The 19,425-nt window shown below is 37.1% G+C and overlaps 1 protein-coding gene across 15 annotated transcripts in view; it reads right to left on the bottom strand.

Annotated features, from left to right (window-relative positions):
• Positions 1 to 19,425, bottom strand: part of MEF2C (myocyte enhancer factor 2C) — a 130,267-nt gene that overhangs the window by 81,538 nt on the left and 29,304 nt on the right. For 13 of the 15 annotated variants that reach the window (XM_075411427.1, XM_075411428.1, XM_075411425.1 and 10 more), the window contains one exon: positions 952 to 1,149. In XM_075411427.1, coding sequence (XP_075267542.1) covers positions 952 to 1,005 — 54 coding nt within the window. In that variant the 5' untranslated portion in view covers positions 1,006 to 1,149. Of the gene's footprint in view, positions 1 to 951; positions 1,150 to 3,083; positions 3,138 to 19,425 lie in introns of those variants that run through there. The other 2 variants (XM_075411417.1, XM_075411415.1) reach the window with 2 other exon arrangements.

The following is a 19,425-nucleotide window of genomic DNA, read 5'->3' on the forward strand; positions in this document are numbered from 1 at the left end:
CTAGGCTGAGTTTTTAATGGCTTTTTAAAGTCCTTGAAGACTAACAACATAACTTCTTAAAAAACAACCTGGACGTATGAAGAAATTTATAGATCCAATGAATAGAACTCATATATTAAAAGTAAGGCAGTATCAAGTTCTTAAAAAACAGCTACCGAAGATTACTCTGAAGTTGCAGCCACATGTATGAAGAACACCAATGACAGTGTTAAATAATTTTATGGAGATTTTCTCATACTTGTGAGTCTCCAGTTTCAACAAAACATCCATCCATTTATATCGAATATAAACAGCAGCAGCTTTTAATTGATTTTACTTTAAGATGCCAATTGTTGAATTTTATTTTTCTGAAAGTAGGAAAGCAGTTTCTCTAATTTTTGACCGTATTTTAACTAGCAGAGATAGTGTTGATAATACGTGACGGCTACTCAGCCATTTTGTCTAAAGTAGTGGTAATGATTAACCAGCCATGCTGGATCTATTTAGCCATAGCATCAGTAATGGAGACTTTCTTTTCATAACTACAACATGCCAGTATTATTGTATGTGGGTTTTAGGATGAGTTAGGCTACTGGAATTCTTTTTAGAATTCAGATGGGAAAAGATGAAATTTTTTTTTAAGTGCTGTCATTTTTTAAATGAAAGAGGTAAAAAAGCAAGTGTAGAGGGGGCCCAAAGTAGAGCATACACATCAATCTTTGTAGAATTAAGGTCTCAAGTAATAAATTCCTTACTATGCTTGTTACTAAACTTGAAAAAACTGTATGTGAGGTTTCTGGTTGTTTGCAAAAGTACTTTTTCTTTGATAGTCTTCCATACATTGCATATATATGTACTTATATGTAGGTATATGTCTATGTACAAAAAGTTAGCAAATTTTTAATCACCTGTGAGAATAAGTCACCTTAGAAATATAACACAATGTTCAAATATGATATTTTTGCTACTCACCTGTCTGTTACGTTCATCCATAATCCTTGTAATCTGAATCTTTTTTCTCCCCATAGTCCCCGTTTTTTTTTCTCTCCTTCTTCCTTAAAATTATGTATTTTTCCCTTCTCTTTTCTTCCTCTTTCCCGTTTCCTCAAAACAAACCTCCTTCTTCAGCACTTCCACTACTCAGTTCACAGTCCCCTGCATCCGTTCCTGCTAAACACAGAAAGGAAATCAAATGTCATTACAAAATTGATAACTAGATAGAAGTTATTATATGGAGCTGACAAAGCATCCTCATTATAATCTAGTGCACAAATAAATTACAATAAAAATTTAATGCATCTATAAAATAAGTAATGTGTAGACTAACAGTAATTTAACTCACAGGCTTCTTTTCATAAACAAGAACCCCAATACACCAAGAAATGAAGAAAAGGACTGAAATACACATTGCCAAAACTTTAACGGAATGAGGTGTCTCTTGTTTTAAATATCACTCACTGCACTAATATGAAAAATTACCTAAATCAGAGAGTTAATGAACCTTTCTGTACCTATGTATGCTAAGTAGGCCAGCTAATTCATTTCTGAAGGGAAAACAATCTTGTGTTTTGACAGCAGAGGTGATAATGTTCCTCATTATGCAGATAGGATGGACCTTTATTAAAGTGTTACTTGATATATGAGCGATTTCAGCTACTTTAAATCCAAAATTTTTAACCTTATTCTTTAAGAATGCAGACTAGTGCCAGTATTACTCAAGATACTTGAACAAAACAGTAGCGCATTTTCCCTCATTTCGTTTCAATGTAAACTCTAAAACATTCTGACAAATGATTTATAACTAGCAAAGAGTTGTATCTTTCCTTATAAAAATTCTTGCACCAAAAGACAAGCTATATAGCATGGAATAATAGGGACAGATGATAATTTAAGAATGATTTCAAAAATGTTTTCACAGTTCTAGTAATGCACTAATACTAGCTCTTTGAACTTTACAATACTGATTCCATCACAAAACTAAGGACAGTTAGATACAATATATAAAAACACGTACTACAGTACACATTCCATATTTCATAACATGTCATAAATCACAAAATTAATTTCTATCATATGCAACGTATTTTTAGGAATAAAAGGCTCAGTAGAAAAAGAAGAAGATACAGAAATGATCAGTCTAGTACTAAAAGATGCAACTTTTTTCCCTTTTTAACCTTTTCTAACTGTGTTTTTATATTTACATACTTTGAACAGAACAGCACTGAGGTCTTTTAAATGCAGAGGAGAAAAAAAATCTGAACAAGATTAATTTAAAATGATCTTTTAAAGTTTTTACGTTAGATCCAAAGTATATTAAAACAATTGCCGTGGAAACAAACATTTAGTAATTTTAAAACAGAGGCTGGTGTTCCCTTATTTATTTTAAGCTCGTAGTCTCGCAGCCAACCTGATAAATTCTTACAATATGTTACGTAACACTAAGCCGATGTCCTGGCCATTTAATCCATTATTTGGCTCTCATTCAAAGCTACTGAGGTAGAAAAGCTAGACCTCACTCCTTCTGATCTGCAATTCTCTCTTGATTTTTCTGTGCATACTTTAAATTTCAAGATGCCCAATTGTTTTATCACTCTAAGAAGGAAAGAAGTTAACAAATAAGCAGTCAGCCTGACTCTTCTAACTAGCCACTATGATGTAACTAATCTGCTGGGTGAAACAAATTTTCCAAGTATAATACTTATTATCTTTCTGTACATAAATGCTTTTCTATATTATCTGCTAGGCATATGTATATATGCCTGAATCATTGCTGTAACGCAGAACACAGAACAATTCATATTGCCAATATCAGAAAGTGTAAAGGCCGCAAAATTTTTTTGCTGCTTTTTACTTGTTTGAAAACAGTTCAGCTTCTCACTGCTTAAAAAGACAGAAAGGCGCTTCATCATGTTTACAACAAAAAACAGAAGTCCAAAACTTTGAAATAAGTTGATTAAATGTATTTACAAAACTTTTTTTCCAAATAAAGCCAGGAGACAGTCTTATCTGATATGCAGTGTTGACAAACAAACCCAGCCTATTTTTAGAAACGGTTTTAAATTTCCTCGGACTGTGTTTCTTTCCTGTTTTTCCTATAGTCTTACCTCTGATACAAAGAGCAAGTTAGACTGATGTTTCCCATGCACATGCAGCACCCGAAGGAGTCTAACAGGCTTTCTCTGTAACAGTAAGCCAACACGCTAATCCACAGCGAACGCATAGGGAACAATTTCCTTCCCTTTCATTCAGCTGAAGCCAGAGGCACTATCGCCTGCCTAAGCTCTTATTCACGGCAAGGTGGAAGGTCAGGGTGGACGGGTCAGAGCAGCGGAGACAGGTTAGCAAGGGTGAGAGCTGCTCTGCAGACCAAGATGCTGATGCCGAGAGAGCTCAGAAGAATCACTGGATACTGAGAATATCTACCAGGAAGGACAAAAGTCTTAGTGGAGGAGCAGTGTGTTGAGTCCCTCCCACACACTTGTCTGTTCCACATTTAAGACCAGTCTTCAAACAGCAAAACCTTTTACAGCCAGTTTAAAGTCAGAACACTTAACATTCCTACGATCCACACAAAATTGTCTTAAAGTAATTCAGGCAACACTTGGTGAGCAGAATTTTGTTCTTTGTTCCTGCAGTAATCCACTAAGTACACTATTTTTAAGAGGAAAAAGAGATGTGCAGGAAAATAAAGTTAAAGGGGAGCATGGATCATTTGGTCATTAAATATTATCATATAGTCTAAGATAACATGAAGGAGAAGACAGAACATGTTAGGTCATAGGTATCCAACATACAATTTGCAGAGAAACCTAATTTTGCTTCAACGAGCAATATGTTAGATTTTCTTGCATTGACAAAAATTAAACTTCTCGTGTTTGCTCTTTGCTTGCTAGTCTAAGTACAAACAACAGCTTTATAGATATAGCAAACGTATTTCCTTTTTAAAAAATAATTTCTGCTACTTTTACTGCTACTAGAAACAAATTTGGAATGCTGTGGTAATCCCTGTACCTATCTTACTCTTTTACACATCTATACATATCAACACATACCGCCTCACTTGTTATTCTTACTATGTGTTTGCCTATATTCTGTTCATTTCATTAGTATATACATTTGCACTTGTACACATATAAAGCAGATAGCTGGACTGATTCCAAATCAATTAGATTCAGATGAGTAAATCAAGACATCTGATTCAAGGGCTATGAGCTTCAAAGGCTGGTCACTTCTGAGCCAAACAGAATGTAAAGAACCCTGGAGACCAACAAATCCCCATGGCTGCTTTAGGACTTCACCAGTGTTCTCACTACCTTTGGAAAGTTCTTGCAGCATTAAGGATTGCATACCACGTATTGAAAGTTCATGCTAACTGGTAAATTGTATTTCCCTAGCACTAATATGGCACACTAGCTAGAAATGTTGAAGGTACTACAAAACTGAAATAGTACTGCAGGCTTTCATTATGCAAGAGAACCTAAAAAGAAACTTAAAATAATTCCAGAATCTTTGTTGAAGTAACTCTCCACATAAAAGAAACCTTCCAACTTAATGACATGGTTACATGCAAACAAATTGCACTTAAAGAAACACATAGTTACACGCTATGGTGTTACAGCCTTCAGCATTTTTTCTTTTTGCAAACCCAAACACTAAAAAAAAAAAAAAATTCAGACTGCTTACAAAAAGAGGAACTTCATTTTTGGCGGGCTTCTGTTCACTATATGATTTGGCAGAGGCAGCGGTAGCTGACAGAAGATTGATCTGAGCCTTGAGGAGGGAAAAGAGCTAGTGGACAAACGCAGCAGATCGCCTGACCGCTCCTGCCGCTCTCTGCACATTCCTACCGGAGAGGCACACGCGTGAGCGCGCACACACACACACACACACCCACTATCCCTCCTCTGCAACACAGAAGAATCTTGATATAATGGCAGGAAACACGCACAGAGCGGTCAGGGAAGGATGTGATGTCAGCAACCACGAACAATAAAAGGTGTAAAGGTGCTTCCTTCCCTAAACTGTTCCAGAAGTGCAAAATGGGAACCAAAACTCTCCACTTCCTTCTCCGAGCAGAACTGTCTGAATCTGCTCTGCTGCAACACCCCAGACAGAGAGTTCTTTGAACAGTCACACCAGGGGCAATAAGGAGTATCAAAACAGCAGAGTCAAAATATTTAATTTATAAACAAGAAGGCAGCCAGAAAAAAACCCCACTAAGTTAAAATGTGCTAGGGTTTAGCATTTTCATGGTTGCTTTACAAATGAAACAAACTTGCCATAAAGATGCCCCTGTTCCATTAAGCAGCTTGCATTCCGAGTGGATTCTTAGGTTAAAATGAAGGAACCAAACCAAATTTTTTTTATTATCCTAATGTAAGGAAGCAAACAAAAAATGCTGTCCCTGTTTTCTGGCCATTCTTATCTTGATAAATAAAAGTAACTTCAAAGATCTATGAAATCTTTTTATGCAAGTCTTTCTGTTTACTCAAAAGGGTTTTGAACCAGACTCCAAATAAAAATCTGACCGTACTGAGTAAGAATACATTAACTACTTTCCTGGTGAAAAATTAGCTGCAAAAACTTCAACATAACCATAAAAATCGCAGTGGGGAACACATACTCACATAAAATGGTCACCCAAATGCTTTCTGTAAAAGCCCTAGCTGACTATGTTCCACATACAGACAAAGACAGCCACACCGTGAAGAAACAGCTGGGCATACAGCATCAAATAAAAACACTGATCATTTTGGTTCTGTCACCTTGAGCTGGGTAAAGCTGAAAGAAATATGGAAAAGGGGGACAGTAACGATCGCCTCTCCTGTTACCCGACTGAGATCAGCTGGCATTAAAGAAAGAAGTGGTCCTTCACGTTCAGTGTGGTTTGGTTGCATGGTCAGGGCAGAAGACACAGTTTGGGCCATTAACAGAAAAGTTATGGTAAAATTATATATGTCATCACCACGGCCATACATCAGTAAAGAAGAAATGGCACGGTCTACTGTATGGTTACCCAGGCAGAGAGCCATGCAACAAATGAATCTGAGTCATCTTCAGGTTTCAAACATCTGTCCACAACACCCTGATTCAGAAATTAAACATAACCTACATTTATGTGTTTTGATCTTATGGCCAGGCTGCCACATGAAAAGGTTGGAAGGGAGCTCATTTTAATCTACTAAATTTAACTCTCAAGAGATCATGCATTTCGCTACAGGAAGTATAAAACAAATAATGGGTATAACGTAACAGATTAAATACTACAGACTACTAGAGAGAGAGTTTCAGTCAAACTGAAAAAAATTGTACATAAAGAAAATATTTGTAATCTTTAACTACCAAAGCTTATTCACCTTTTCATTCATCTAACCTGATTCCTGATTTATGGCATGACTTTAATTTACAGCAGAGAACAATTCAAGGGCAATGGAGTTCTGCATCAAGGCAGGAATAAAATGTTCAGAAACTTGCAAACTGCAAAATCATTCCCTATATATAAGCTGTTAATTAAAACTTTTAGTGAAAACTTGAATCATTTGATCTGAATTCATACTTCATTGATTTTGCTACTCATTTGGAAAGCATTTGCTGTATTTACTCTCCAACTGGTACTCTATTTATTTAGTTATTTATTTGTTTGTTTATTTCTTTGTAAAGTATAGCAGATTCTATTTATTCTTAGGTCTGAGCTTCAGGAGATGTACCTTATTTGCTTTTCACATTTAAATTTGGACATATTCCTATTACACTGACAAAGCAGCAAAGAATTGCAGAAAGTTCCTCTTTCAGCTAAGTTACTGTCTTAGAATCAATGCAATTATTTGTAAGCCTGGGAGGAAGAAGCACGAGAATATCTAGCATTGCGAATTTTTTGGAATTTGGAGTTAAAACACTTCTGAAAACTGCTTGTAAGAATGCTTCACTGCCCTTTGATAAGACAGCTGTGGTCTCCGTAGCTTACAGCACAAACACATTACCAAGTTACCTCACAGAGCCAGAACTTTGCAGCGTGGGTGGAAGAGTTTCACTTGCTGTTGTTCTGCAAAGTTCCCCTGAAATGATTTTTTGGGCAAACTAAGCATCGCTGCCAAAATACTGGAGAAGATGGCACTTCCTAATAGTATTCACAGAATCACAGAATCACAGAATGTTAGGGGCTGGAAGGGACCTCCGTGGGTCATCTAGTCCAACCCCCGCCTATTCCTACGTCACTGCGCCACAGACCCTGCTTTTCAGAAGACTGAGCCAGGCAGACGCTGAACACCTAGTCTGCAGGCAGCTATCAGTTTAAGCCAATCCATGCCTAGGTGGAAAGGAGAGGAATGACTTCAGCTTACCTTCCAGAGGATGCACAGAGAGTCATCCATCATGCACTGTGCAGGAGGGTTTTCTGAACAGCACACACACAGGTCATACCAAACGTGGACACACTGATAAAGATCCACGATCGGAAGCCAAAGGCCTTCCAAGTGATTGTGGAATGTGCCACAGATGGTGAGTCATTCCTTGCAGTGGTGCACCAAAAGAGGAAGCAACCACTGGCAATCTAGATGAAAACTGATTGCCTGAAGCCCCATGAGAAGAGATATGCGCCTGCTACGCTTGATGAAGAAAGAAAGACTTGGCTAAATTACAACATTTTTTGAAGAATATATGAAGAAGTATGTTTGATTTGTAAAGCAAAGAATGCGAACACTAATGCATATTTTAGGGAAAGCAATTAAGTGAAATGCAAGTGTACTAAAAAACATACCCACGAAAAGTTGATTTTAAATCTACGATGACTAGCAGGTGATACTTCAGTGTCTGCCCATCACCCACTTGAAAAAAATGGGAAACAAATAGTTTGAAGGAAAAGTTTACAGATCTGTGATTAGGTTCATGACGTGCTTTGGCAGCTAGGCAGACATAATGGGAGTCTGACCAATAAATATGGAATAGGATCCTTGAAGTAGTTGGGACACTGGCTCAAGCATAACAGTTTATTGAATCAGACAAGATAATAATATAAGGGAAAAAATAAAGGGCTGAAAACTGAATCACCTAATTGGTCTGAAATGGAGACAGTGACTTGGAATGGGAACTTGTCTGAAAACGAAGTAGGGAAATCGGACCGCTGCAATTTCAGCTAGGAGTCTCGATAGTTTTCAGCTAATAATTTGACTGGATTTCATTATAGTTAATAGATGTGCAATAAATAGCAGAAAAAGTGTTTTACAAATTCATTCTGTCATTTAATGAGCTGGAGGAGCAGAGGAAGCATTTCAGTGGTCAACAGAGTATGATTTAGCAGCTTGTGTGTTGAAAAGGTGTCTTGAAACTACTCTGATCTTGATCTACCTATATTTGAAGACACCTTTCCTACTGGGTAAGATACTAGAGCTTACAGTTTGGGAGCAGTGTTAAACACAAATACAAAGGAATTTGAGGAGTGCTGGCTTATTACAGGAAAAGTCTAAGACGCCTAGAGTCAAGCCATTGCATCACCTGAAAGCAGTCTCTGGCTGTGGTTAGATCTAGATTTACAGATTTGTTACTAGTGCTTGTACGTGAGGAAGTCTGCGGTGAGGAACATAAATCCCCACAACAGCTTTTAAGAATCAGGGGACAATTACAAGTATTATTGGAAAAAGCTATGTACTGCAATATCAAATCAGAGTATGAAACTGGGCACAAGTGCTTGGTAATGTCAAGACAGACAATTTTAGATTGTGCTTTATTGGAGAAAGTAGGGATTGATTCTCAAAAGGATTCTTTGTTACCAGAAAAGATTTTTGATTACTTTCGGCTTATAATTTGCTAAATTGCAGAAATGCAAGCAAGCTTGGTACATGCACTTAGATAAGAGAGCTGGAGACAGCAGTGTCTGAACCACGGTCAATGATCAGTCCTGAAGTAATAGACAGAGCAGTTGGAGAAGAGAATTTAATTTGGGGTAAAACAGGTGGATCCGCACAGACCCAGCCTCTGTCATCTTCAGCTCCAGAGGAATTTTGTATGCTCTGAGCCAGGATCCTCCCATTCCTCCCTCAAAGGGCACTCTAATCATGCCTATCTACGTTTAACAACACAAGCCAAGTTCTGCTATTCTAGGTTTGTGTTGCACCACCACTTCATCTCTGTGAGGAGGAACAAAGATTTGGATTGTAGAAACCTAATAATCATATTTTGAAAAGGGATATCTTACATATTTGCAAATGAAAACTTTCAGGAATTTTTTAGAGAAGAAAGCTTTTAGAAACAGGAATTTTGTGGCATGAATAAACAAGACAAAACACAGTAAGAACCAAAAGTCTCTTTAAAGTACTGAGCAAATAAATGAGCGAGTAGTGTATTCGGTTCAAACACTAAGCTGAAAATTAGAAAGAAACATCTAAGGAGGTTGAATACGGACAAAATTGACAATGAAAATACCTTAAAACTGGGAACCTAAGTGTAGAAATTAAGAGAAGAAAAACTGAGATATGAATAAGTCCCTCACTAAAAGAAAATTCGTGCCTCTGCCAGACAACAGATGCTATAGAAATATTTTGTAGACGTTAATAAAAGGAGTCCTTTCCACCATGACCAAAGTGAGTGACAAAACTTGTTGAGATAAAGCTTGAATGAAAGTAAAACTGTTCAGGGTTAGTGACGGGAAACCTCTTGACGGGAATACTGTATGAAGATGTTCAGGTGGTGTAACATTTTTTCTGTCTGTGATGTGTTGCTCACGATGTTGCCATTTTAAGAGTAATTTGAGTAACGGCTGGAAGATGAAAGGCGGCAAGAAGGGGTAGGATTACTGTTGGTAAGCATAACTTTTCTGATCTTCTAGACCTGGATGCTTGAATAAAAGACAGCAAAGAACTTTGTTAGGTATTATTCTATGGAGCTTTGTGATCTGTGACCATCAAGAGAAGCTGAAAATTGAGACACTGAGAGCGAGCTCAGTCATAGAAAATACTGGGAGTAGAGCCCTGAAGTAAAACTGGTACAGAGACTTTGGAGTTACTGCTGATGGGATGGGGAAACAGACAGATTAATACTGCATAATAGAAATTCATTCTTGAATCTTGCTACATTCAGAGATATAAGAAATATTTGTAAACAAACAGCCCCAAGGAAGTATTTGAGTCACTTGTCAGTTTCCCTGCCCTAATGGAAACAATTTGTAATACCCTAAATTTGGCTAGCTACTCAAGCCAAAAGGGAGAAATATCTCTTAAGCATATCCCCTAACATGGTTCAGCTCCCTACCAGACAACTGCAGCAATCAAATGTGGAAGAATTCAGGCAGGTGTCCCTGAGCCACAGAAATTCCTCAAAGTCTGACCAAACCTTGGGAGAAATATTGAAGCTGCATGTGCCAGTATCTCCAGCTAAATAGCTAGGAGTTTGCTGTTATCCTATTCAGGCTTGAGAAATTTGATTCTGTATGGATTGACTAATGCCTTAGGCATTTATTTATATATTTCACCAGTATACCTTGTGTGATGTAACCAATCACCCAAAGTAATCATTGACTTGTCAAAGGTGGACTGAGTCTCAGGCAGATATGATTTTAAATCCAGAGAATGCCATTGATTTCTGTGTAGCGACTCCTTTATACTAATGCAAACATGAGAACAGATCCATCACTAGCACTGAAAAAGAAGTTAGACAACTTTGTAACTAATATAGATCAACTGAGCTGGAAAAAATAAATTGCCTTTATGGTGTATAAGACCTTCTTTGGATCCTCAGTGTACCCAAAACTCACCCCTTTTTTCCAGCTGTAGATGCTGGTCTAATGAAATACATTACGTCTGCCTAGAAACCATCTCTCCTTTGTGGTGTTAGACCATGTCAGCTACAACTATACTAACAAACAAACAGAAAGCGGGTTTTCCTACAACATAGACCTAAACATACAACTTTCATATTTAAGCACCTTTATTAATTTTCAAAAGCAACCTCAGATCAGTACTTCCTTCATGTGGCAATTCACTTCTTCGAGAGGAATGCTGAGATACAGAAATATTCTGCTTCACTCTTTTATACACCTAGTTCTAGAAACGCACCCTTTCCCCTTTAAATCCTGACCTTCCAGAAATGTCAAGAATTAAATATAGTTCTTCTGAAATGTAAAGTAGACTGCACAACATGGTGGAGAGCTGCAGAGCTGCTAACTGTTCACTCATTCTTTGTAAATGTTAATATGATAAACATGAGTACAAAAACTATGACACTCCCTGAACTCAACTGCTTGCCCAGAGACAGCTGCAGGCTTAAAATGAGGAGGAAGAAGGGGAAAAAGAAAAAAAAAAGGCAAGGGAAACATATCAATCTTCTCAATGACCGTGACAGCTGAAAAGTCTACATTAATGCTTCCAATCCCACTCAGACATTTTTTTCCCAAGGACAAAAGGAGATGAAATGTGTGTCAGGTACATAATAAGGCTAATAAAAAAAATGAAAACACCTGCATTTGACTGAATAGGGGTGAGGAACTGCCTCTGTCTGTGAAATATATGTCTTTTTCTAACGGCAAAGCTCATAAATTAGGACAGGTTGCTCCATTTAAATATACAAAATACACACAGTTTAAGCAGAAACACACCAACTCAGAATACATCTGTTCTAAAAATAGGAAAAAAAAAAAAAAGTACAGTGGCAGTATAGTAAAGAAGCATTTATATTGTGATTACAAAGATCTGATACCTCTTATAAGCCACATGAGAGGAAATAAACCTTGCACATATATTGTCTGGTGCCTCATGTCTGGAATTTTGTATGTTCAGGGTGATGCATCTGACACAAAAATGGAAGGTTCTGACTACCAAGAAACAAAGTACACGGCCATATCTGCTAGTCCTAGCACACCATCACTCACTTGCTGAAGCTACTTTCTTTCTACTTCCTGGCTGTATCTAGACAAGAGGCTCTCTACACTGGAAGATCCCAACTGGATTCCCACTGGTTTGGAACTAGGAAAAAATGCATAAACAGACACGAGTATAAGAAAGGAAAAATAACATGGTATTTGCTGTGAGGGAGAAAACAGAAGAAGATTCCTTATGGGAAAAGAAACAGGCTAGGTGCCTGAAATAACTGATTTATTTTGTCTGTTGAGGAAGGAATTTTCTGCTGTTCTGGTTTACTGGGATATTCTACACATTTTTTTTTATCCTTCATGGTAGCACAAGGGGTTAGCAACAGATCTATTTGTGTTAACAATATTCACATGGAAAGAGAGAAAGAAAGCGAATGGAGAAAAGTAAGATATACAGCACACTGTGGAGTTATGCTTTGGTATGATAAAGAGCTAAAAGAGCTGCACTTCTGATACCAAGGATCCATCTTCAGTCAGTTACAAAGACATAAATAGCTCCATCTAATTTAGTGTGCTGTTCAGCCACATCATAGTTCGCATTCAGTTTCTGAAAATCGTATTAGGTAACTAATTCATACTTTCCACATGAGGATTTTGTTCTTCTAATTTTTCATAGAATTGGAGTCTAACAGTTCTCCCCTCAAGGCCTGTAAAAGCAAATTTTCTACTGAAATGGAAGGTGTTTACCACAGAGGTACACCTACCACTGTCTACAACAACAAAAGCCACAAGTGAGCATCACACCCTGCCTAAAGAACCTCAGCTGTAACCACTCCATTAGCACATGCAGCTGGATTTATTTATTTTACTTCTTACACATACAAAACACATTGCATTTGGCAGTAGCCAATGCAAAGAGCCAACATCCTTAACAAATATCAGAAGAAAACAGACATACAAAATGTGCTTAATTTGCAGAGGAAAATACAGTGCAATTTGCTTGATAGCCTCCAATCCATCTCGAATGAGCATTTTTTTTTTAAACGGATCATTGCCAGCATTGCTTATTTTATTATTGTCCTAGAAGCATGCTGAAAAACAAAACACAATCAATACAAAGATACATTAGCTAAATCTTTTTGTGGCCTTGAGTGCACATTATGTTTTCCCAGAAATGGCACTTTTTGAGGTCTATTGATACACAAGGTGATTTCTGACAAAAAATATTCTTAGAAACAGACAGATGTGGCAAAAGTAGAATTGAACCTAAGGCTGGGATGCAAACATGGCTGAGATCTGCTCCTTTTTCTGCCAAAAATATTTCATGCCACCTTCATTTTTTACTTAGTTTCTCTGTTGGAAACCTGGGGATAAGCAGCCTGGGGATTTGTTCATGCAAATACTGTGAGAAGTAAGTACAGTGAATATTTATTACACAATAGAGAAGTTCTGAGGGCTTTCAGTAAACATACTATAATTCTCATCTGGCATAGTCAGTGAATATGTAAACAAATAGAGAAAATTATTTAGCAGACTTAAAAATATATGAAAGTAGTGTCAAAGGCAAGATTATGATCATAACATCTATGCCTAAAATCACCGATTTCAGAAAGTTATAATTATCTTGTATATCTAAAGCATTTATATACACATGTTGCTCTTGCACTACAGCCCTTTATGCTAATGTATATCTTCTTGAAATGAAGATATTTGACAGTACTGTCATATAAGGTCCAGCACGGTACACAGCAGATTCATCAATTTCCTGTTTCTTACCCTGTCTCTCTTACAGCATCCTAATCAACCTAATTAAAGCTTCGTTCATTTGAAACCTCAGATGACAATTTGTTTAACTCTATCCCACTGTGGTCTTTTTATAAAGAGAATTAAATTTGATCTTCTGACAGCAATTATTAAATGATCCCAACTGGCCCCAATTAAGACACATGGCTCACAGGCCTCAAAATCCAATAAAGTGCCAAGCCCTCTCTTTCACTTGTACATCTTCCTTTACCTTGCTTTATTTTCTTAAAACCAATTAAGCTCATCTTATCAAGTGGAACTGAATGCCATTGTGTGGACTAATTCAAGATACAATGCATCAATTTACTTTTACAGACATACTGAAGTAGGGACAACACGCTCAAAATCATCCTTTTGAAACCCCTCCCTGATTCATGTCACCTAGCTTTAATGCCGTTCACTGTGCTGCACATGACCTACATATGCTGACTTTTAAAACACTGCCTGCAATGAGCAGTGATTAGAGAAATATATTAAATATCCATGGTACAAGTTTTGCACCTCTTAGAATTCTTACAGTCATACATCTCTTCTTTAAGCTTTTCCACTTGGTCACCATCTCTTAATTTCAGAAATTCAAAGAAATGTGGCACCTGCGCAACTTCAGTGGTTAACATTTTTTTATTCCTTTTAATTTCTGCTCTAATTTTTCCACACGTGTTCAGCAGTATGCTGTGAAGAAACGTTCCCATGATTTCACGTAAAAGCAGGTAGCCCCAGGATTCGGAACTCATTGATTGTGTGGTACTCCAGGGAAACAGCCGAATTAAAACCAGCCTCATGAGACCAAAGTAGCTTCTGTACACATCTGGCTCTTCTTATTCTAAACTCTAACACCTGCCTGGAAATTTAACCCCCATCTTTTCTCTGAAGAACAAATGGGACAGATTTATCTACTACCATTTGGTTTAGGTCAAGGCTGAGCTGTGTGGTGTTCTGCAAAATTAATTGCAATGTAATTGATACTGTTTGACACAGTTTTTGAAAAGAAGGTGTTCCATCCATTTTATGACCAGACTGCCTTTTCTGTATTAAAATATGTAAGATTTGGTAGTTCTCCACATTCACTTTGAGTACAGCTTTGTACATATGAAAATACAGCACACATTTTCTATCTCAACATTCCTAAAGAATTGCTGTACAAGATAAGATTATGTGCACAACTAGCTTAAAAAGAGTAAGGAAAAAGTAAAAGCAGCTCAGAGCAATACTACCTCCATTGTGGTGAATGTTTCCTATATTTCTTTAATTTACATACTGAACAAATGTATGCACAATGTTCCTTAAACACAAAAAACATAGAAAGACACTAAATTTCAGTGCAACATTTTCTTCACTAGCAGGAAGATGTGAGAGTTTATGTAAAACATAATTAGACACATGTCCCGTCCAGCTGGGAAACATACTCTTTTTTGTAAAAATTCTAAAAATCAAAGTGATGCTGACCAATTTTCAAAAAGTAAGATAAATTTCTGTTTGAAGAACTTGCAAATGTTACATTTAGGAATTTAAAAAACATTTACTTCAAAAGAAAGGCAACAGTTTTACTCCTGGACATGCTAAGTGACTCTGGTAAATTTGAACTGTAACACGCCAGAACAGTCGACACAGAATATCTAATATCACACTGAAATTTCTGAAGATTAAAGAAGGATTCAGTATACTGCGCTGCAAATAATTTCTCATTGTATTCTAATAATCCTCTGGAAGAGTTAATTTTAGATCATTCTTTTGCTAAAAAAAGCAAACCCTGTAACACATTTAGTGCAAAGAGCTGAAAATATCCTGTGGAAAAAAAAAAATTTGTACAGAAATCAGATCAACCCAAATCCTGCCATTACTCAGCACTGCAGTGACGTGCAGATGTTTGTAGTGGTTTAAGGAGCCAGCGGGGGCTGGAAACTCTATATACTCAACTCCAACATGATTGCAATTGAACCTCATCAAAGTAAGAGCTCATAATTTGTCACAGAAAACAGCCAATTAACATATGTTAGAAAAAGGCTCCCATAAAGATAATATATGATTAAAGATCCAATGCAGCTGTCACAAATCAAACTTCTGCATTTTAAAAAGAAGTATCAGTCTAGGTTTCTGGATGTTTACATCGATAATGGATACTATACTTTAAAAAACTACAGAAAAAAAAGCCCCTAATTATAGTATTTCCTCCAGATTTGGAGTTACAATTTTGGAAGATCTGGGTACTAAAGCACTATTTACTGTCCTGGCTGTTGTGCTGTAAATAGTTAAGACCCTTGCCAAAACACAACTGTTAATTTGTTTTAGTGCTATTTTAAAAGACAGACCTTCCTTGTGAGTGAGGTGGCCTTCATTGATGCACTTTGCTGTCAAGACATTCCTCTGAAAACACAGCGTGTCCTTATTGCTATGAAAAATACAGTACTGTGAATTGTGAAACCGTGTCCTGCAGCCCCAGGGCCAGCGCTGCGATCCCGGCTACTCAGACACACGGCCGCGAGTCAGACCGCACTGCCGCCAGTTTCATTACTTCACATTTACGTTGGTGAAAATGAGATCTGAATGTAGCCTGCAACCATCCTTTAAAAAAAGTACACTGATTAAAAAAAGTTTTCACATATACATGCATGGAAAATGAAGCCTCTTGCTTTATTAACACAGGACACGGACTGTGATGCCTATTGTGAACAACAGTCTTTACTCCTTATATTTTTCACAGCAATATTTTAATTAGTGGAACACTGCACAATTAAGCAGCTATTTTTTCACAAGCATTGTGCATTTTTTTTTCCTGCTGTCCTGTGTGTCAGTCAGTAAACTCTGAAGCGATTCAAATAGTACCTTGTTTGGATGTGTGTGCATATGCGAGCGTGTGTGTCCTTGTCTTGACATCGTGTTGTAAAAGGAAGTGCTTCCTCTTTTCTGTTTGAAAAAGACCCAAGAAAAACAAAGTTTTGAAACTCAGTAGTCTGACTGGACATTAGTCAAAGTATTTTAAAAAATGCTTTAACTCCTATTCAGTCAAATATGGGTATAAATATACTATAGTATCCAATGCAGATACTACATCAATGTTACGTTGATGGATAAAAACAGGGATAAATTTTAATCAATGCTAACAGAGAATAATGTAATGGAGATAGTATTTGCCGTAAGTGGAATGTGATGATCTTCAAGGGTCTCCCCTTCAAACTCCTTCAGTGTTTCAGAAATGCCACTTCCATTAACGCTACATGCCGCTACATTAATGCCACTAACCTTAATGCTACAGCCTTAGTTCGTGTCATCAGCACAAAGTAAATTCTCCTAAACCTGCACTTATTACATCGGTAACAAAGTATCTGTCAACTTTAAAGCTAAAGTTTCAAAAGCTCTTAACAGGCACAGATTTTTGAATGTGCTAAAACTTAATGCGCCAAGAGGTCAAAAGGGAAACTTTAAAGTATTTAAAACTACTCTTGTGCGTAAGACTGTCTCAAAATGATCAAAAGCACTGGACATTTCTGACCCGTTTACATGGAGAAAAAACTCCTAATGTTCTTTAATATTCTTCACTATGTTCTATTACGACAAAAAAATAATCATTTTGAATCACTGTCCCTTTTAACAAAACACTGTGAATAATGTTAAGGTTATGCTGCCTTTTTTTTCCTCGGGAGTGTGTTCATTGATTCCCAAGCAATCAGTAACATTTTTGATTAAGATCTCAGAAACAGCTGAAAATCCCAAGGCTTCTTATACTATTGAAACTTCACATGTCTTTGACTGTCCCCAACTAATGACAGTAAACTATGCAGCCTCAAGCTAAGGAGATTAATTTCCATTTTGCAATGAATAGACAAAAAGACCGGGCAAAATTCATTCCAGATCAACTACATTTTTATGTCTATTACAGAAAACACACTTTTGGCCCTACAGATAGATTGAGATGTGAATATTAAAATTCCAGGTGCTAAACAAGTAGTACTTAACAAATGATACAAGAATCAGATGAGAACTGTATTTTGTTCCTCATATCTATTTTTGTTAGAATAAAACTACTGGTTTTGGATAAGCAAGCTTCAAATTTAGTAGTTATTCCTGGTAATAAATCTGCTTTAAAAAACTGCTGCTAACACTAACAGCAGAATAATTCAAAGCAAGCTCTTAATCATAAGGAAATATTGTGTCAGAGTGATTTCGTATTCTGTAAACCTAAATTTCCTCTCTTCATAGGTAAAACCAGATAATTTTACAATTAGATCACTTATAAATGACAAGTAAGTATCAGTCCACTGTTATTCAGCAACATATTTTCCAAGCATAATTATCAAATTGATCTGCTGTTTACTTCTCACAATACTTCTAGGTAAGAAATCTCCAGCATATTTTGTTTTACTTCAGATTTTACAAATTATGCATGAAGAAATTTTTAAAAGTGTTCATTCTCCTGTCTATCCATGTTGTGCCGCAGAAGTGAAAACCATTTAAGTCAGTAATGGCATCTACTAAATGGAAATATTGACGGCATGTCATAACCTAATTCAAGATGTTATAGGTTTTTTACAATTATTTTAAAAATCTGATTGTAGAGGTTGGAAACAGAATTCCTGAAAACAGTACCCCACTTTCCGATTGCTTCTGTGCATAAGGAAGTTAGTGGAAATTTTTGTGTTTACTTTAACAATAGTAGCACTGAGACATTGGAAAAATAGTTGATAATATTGCATTAAATATCCAAGACCACTCCGGTATCAAGGGTGCAGTCTCTACGTGGTCTTACCCATACATCTCTATGGCATTATCCTGTTTAAATAAAGGAGAAATATGCTGATGCTTCTCAGTCTCTCTGATGAGTCCACTGTGTGGTTCTGGAGAGGAGAGATGAGTTACCACAATGTGGAAGGCTCTAAATCCTCATAGGCTACAGCAATATGCAATACAGTTCCTATACAGTTACTCTACAGTAACAAAGCATCATAAAAATGAAGCATAAGACTTTCAAAGTAGATCATCATCATCATCATCATGACTCTGTGCCAGCCATGTTAATACAACGGTATTAGTCCTGTATGTTACCTAGGGATGACCACTGAGGAATCAGAGCCTCCATTTTGCATTTTTTCATGAACAACTATATAATACATTGAGTATGTTTAAGTACAAATTAAGAACTTCAGCTACAGCTTTCGCTGTTTAAATTTCTAAGTTACCGAAAACTTTAAGGGATACTTTCAAGTCATTTTAATTATCCAGCATTTTCCCATACCAGCTCAGGGATTTACTTTTCAACACCAGCAGCCTGAGACAAGAATGAACAGATTTATAGCCCGTGCTAGAGGAGCTTGTTGCTCAGTTGTCATTTTTTTCTTGGCTCCAGTAGATGGAAGCAACTCCCTTGCTGGGTTTTAAGTTTAGTGTGGTTTTGGGGCTGTTTTTTGGGCCAAAATCTTTATTTTTATATTTATTTTGTTGTCTGTTGATCTTTGATGTTACATTCCCAGATAATTTGTTCCAGTTCCCAGAGCAGTTTCTTCAGATGAGAGCCATGCGTAAGTCTGTAGCTCCTGCTGAAACCTCTTGGAGGGATAAACAGAGCCTGTAGCAAATCTACATGAGCTTGTCTCTGGAAACGCCGCAGCTGCACGGGTCTGTAGAAATAACCACTGACAAGACACACACAAAAAACTGTTCATGGTCTGCATTCAGGTGCTTACAGACTGGTAGTTGTCAGTCTTACGGTACAATACCTTGTCTGATGAAAAAAACATGGGAACTTGACATCCTGCATTCTTTTGCCACCTTGGTTAAGCCCGTGCATCACTGGTTTCCCTTCACCTCTCAAAAAACACACTGACCGTGGCATTCAGCACCATGCCCACGGT

Source organism: Opisthocomus hoazin, chromosome Z, assembly GCF_030867145.1.
Source record: "Opisthocomus hoazin isolate bOpiHoa1 chromosome Z, bOpiHoa1.hap1, whole genome shotgun sequence".
Lineage (NCBI taxonomy): Eukaryota > Metazoa > Chordata > Aves > Opisthocomiformes > Opisthocomidae > Opisthocomus > Opisthocomus hoazin.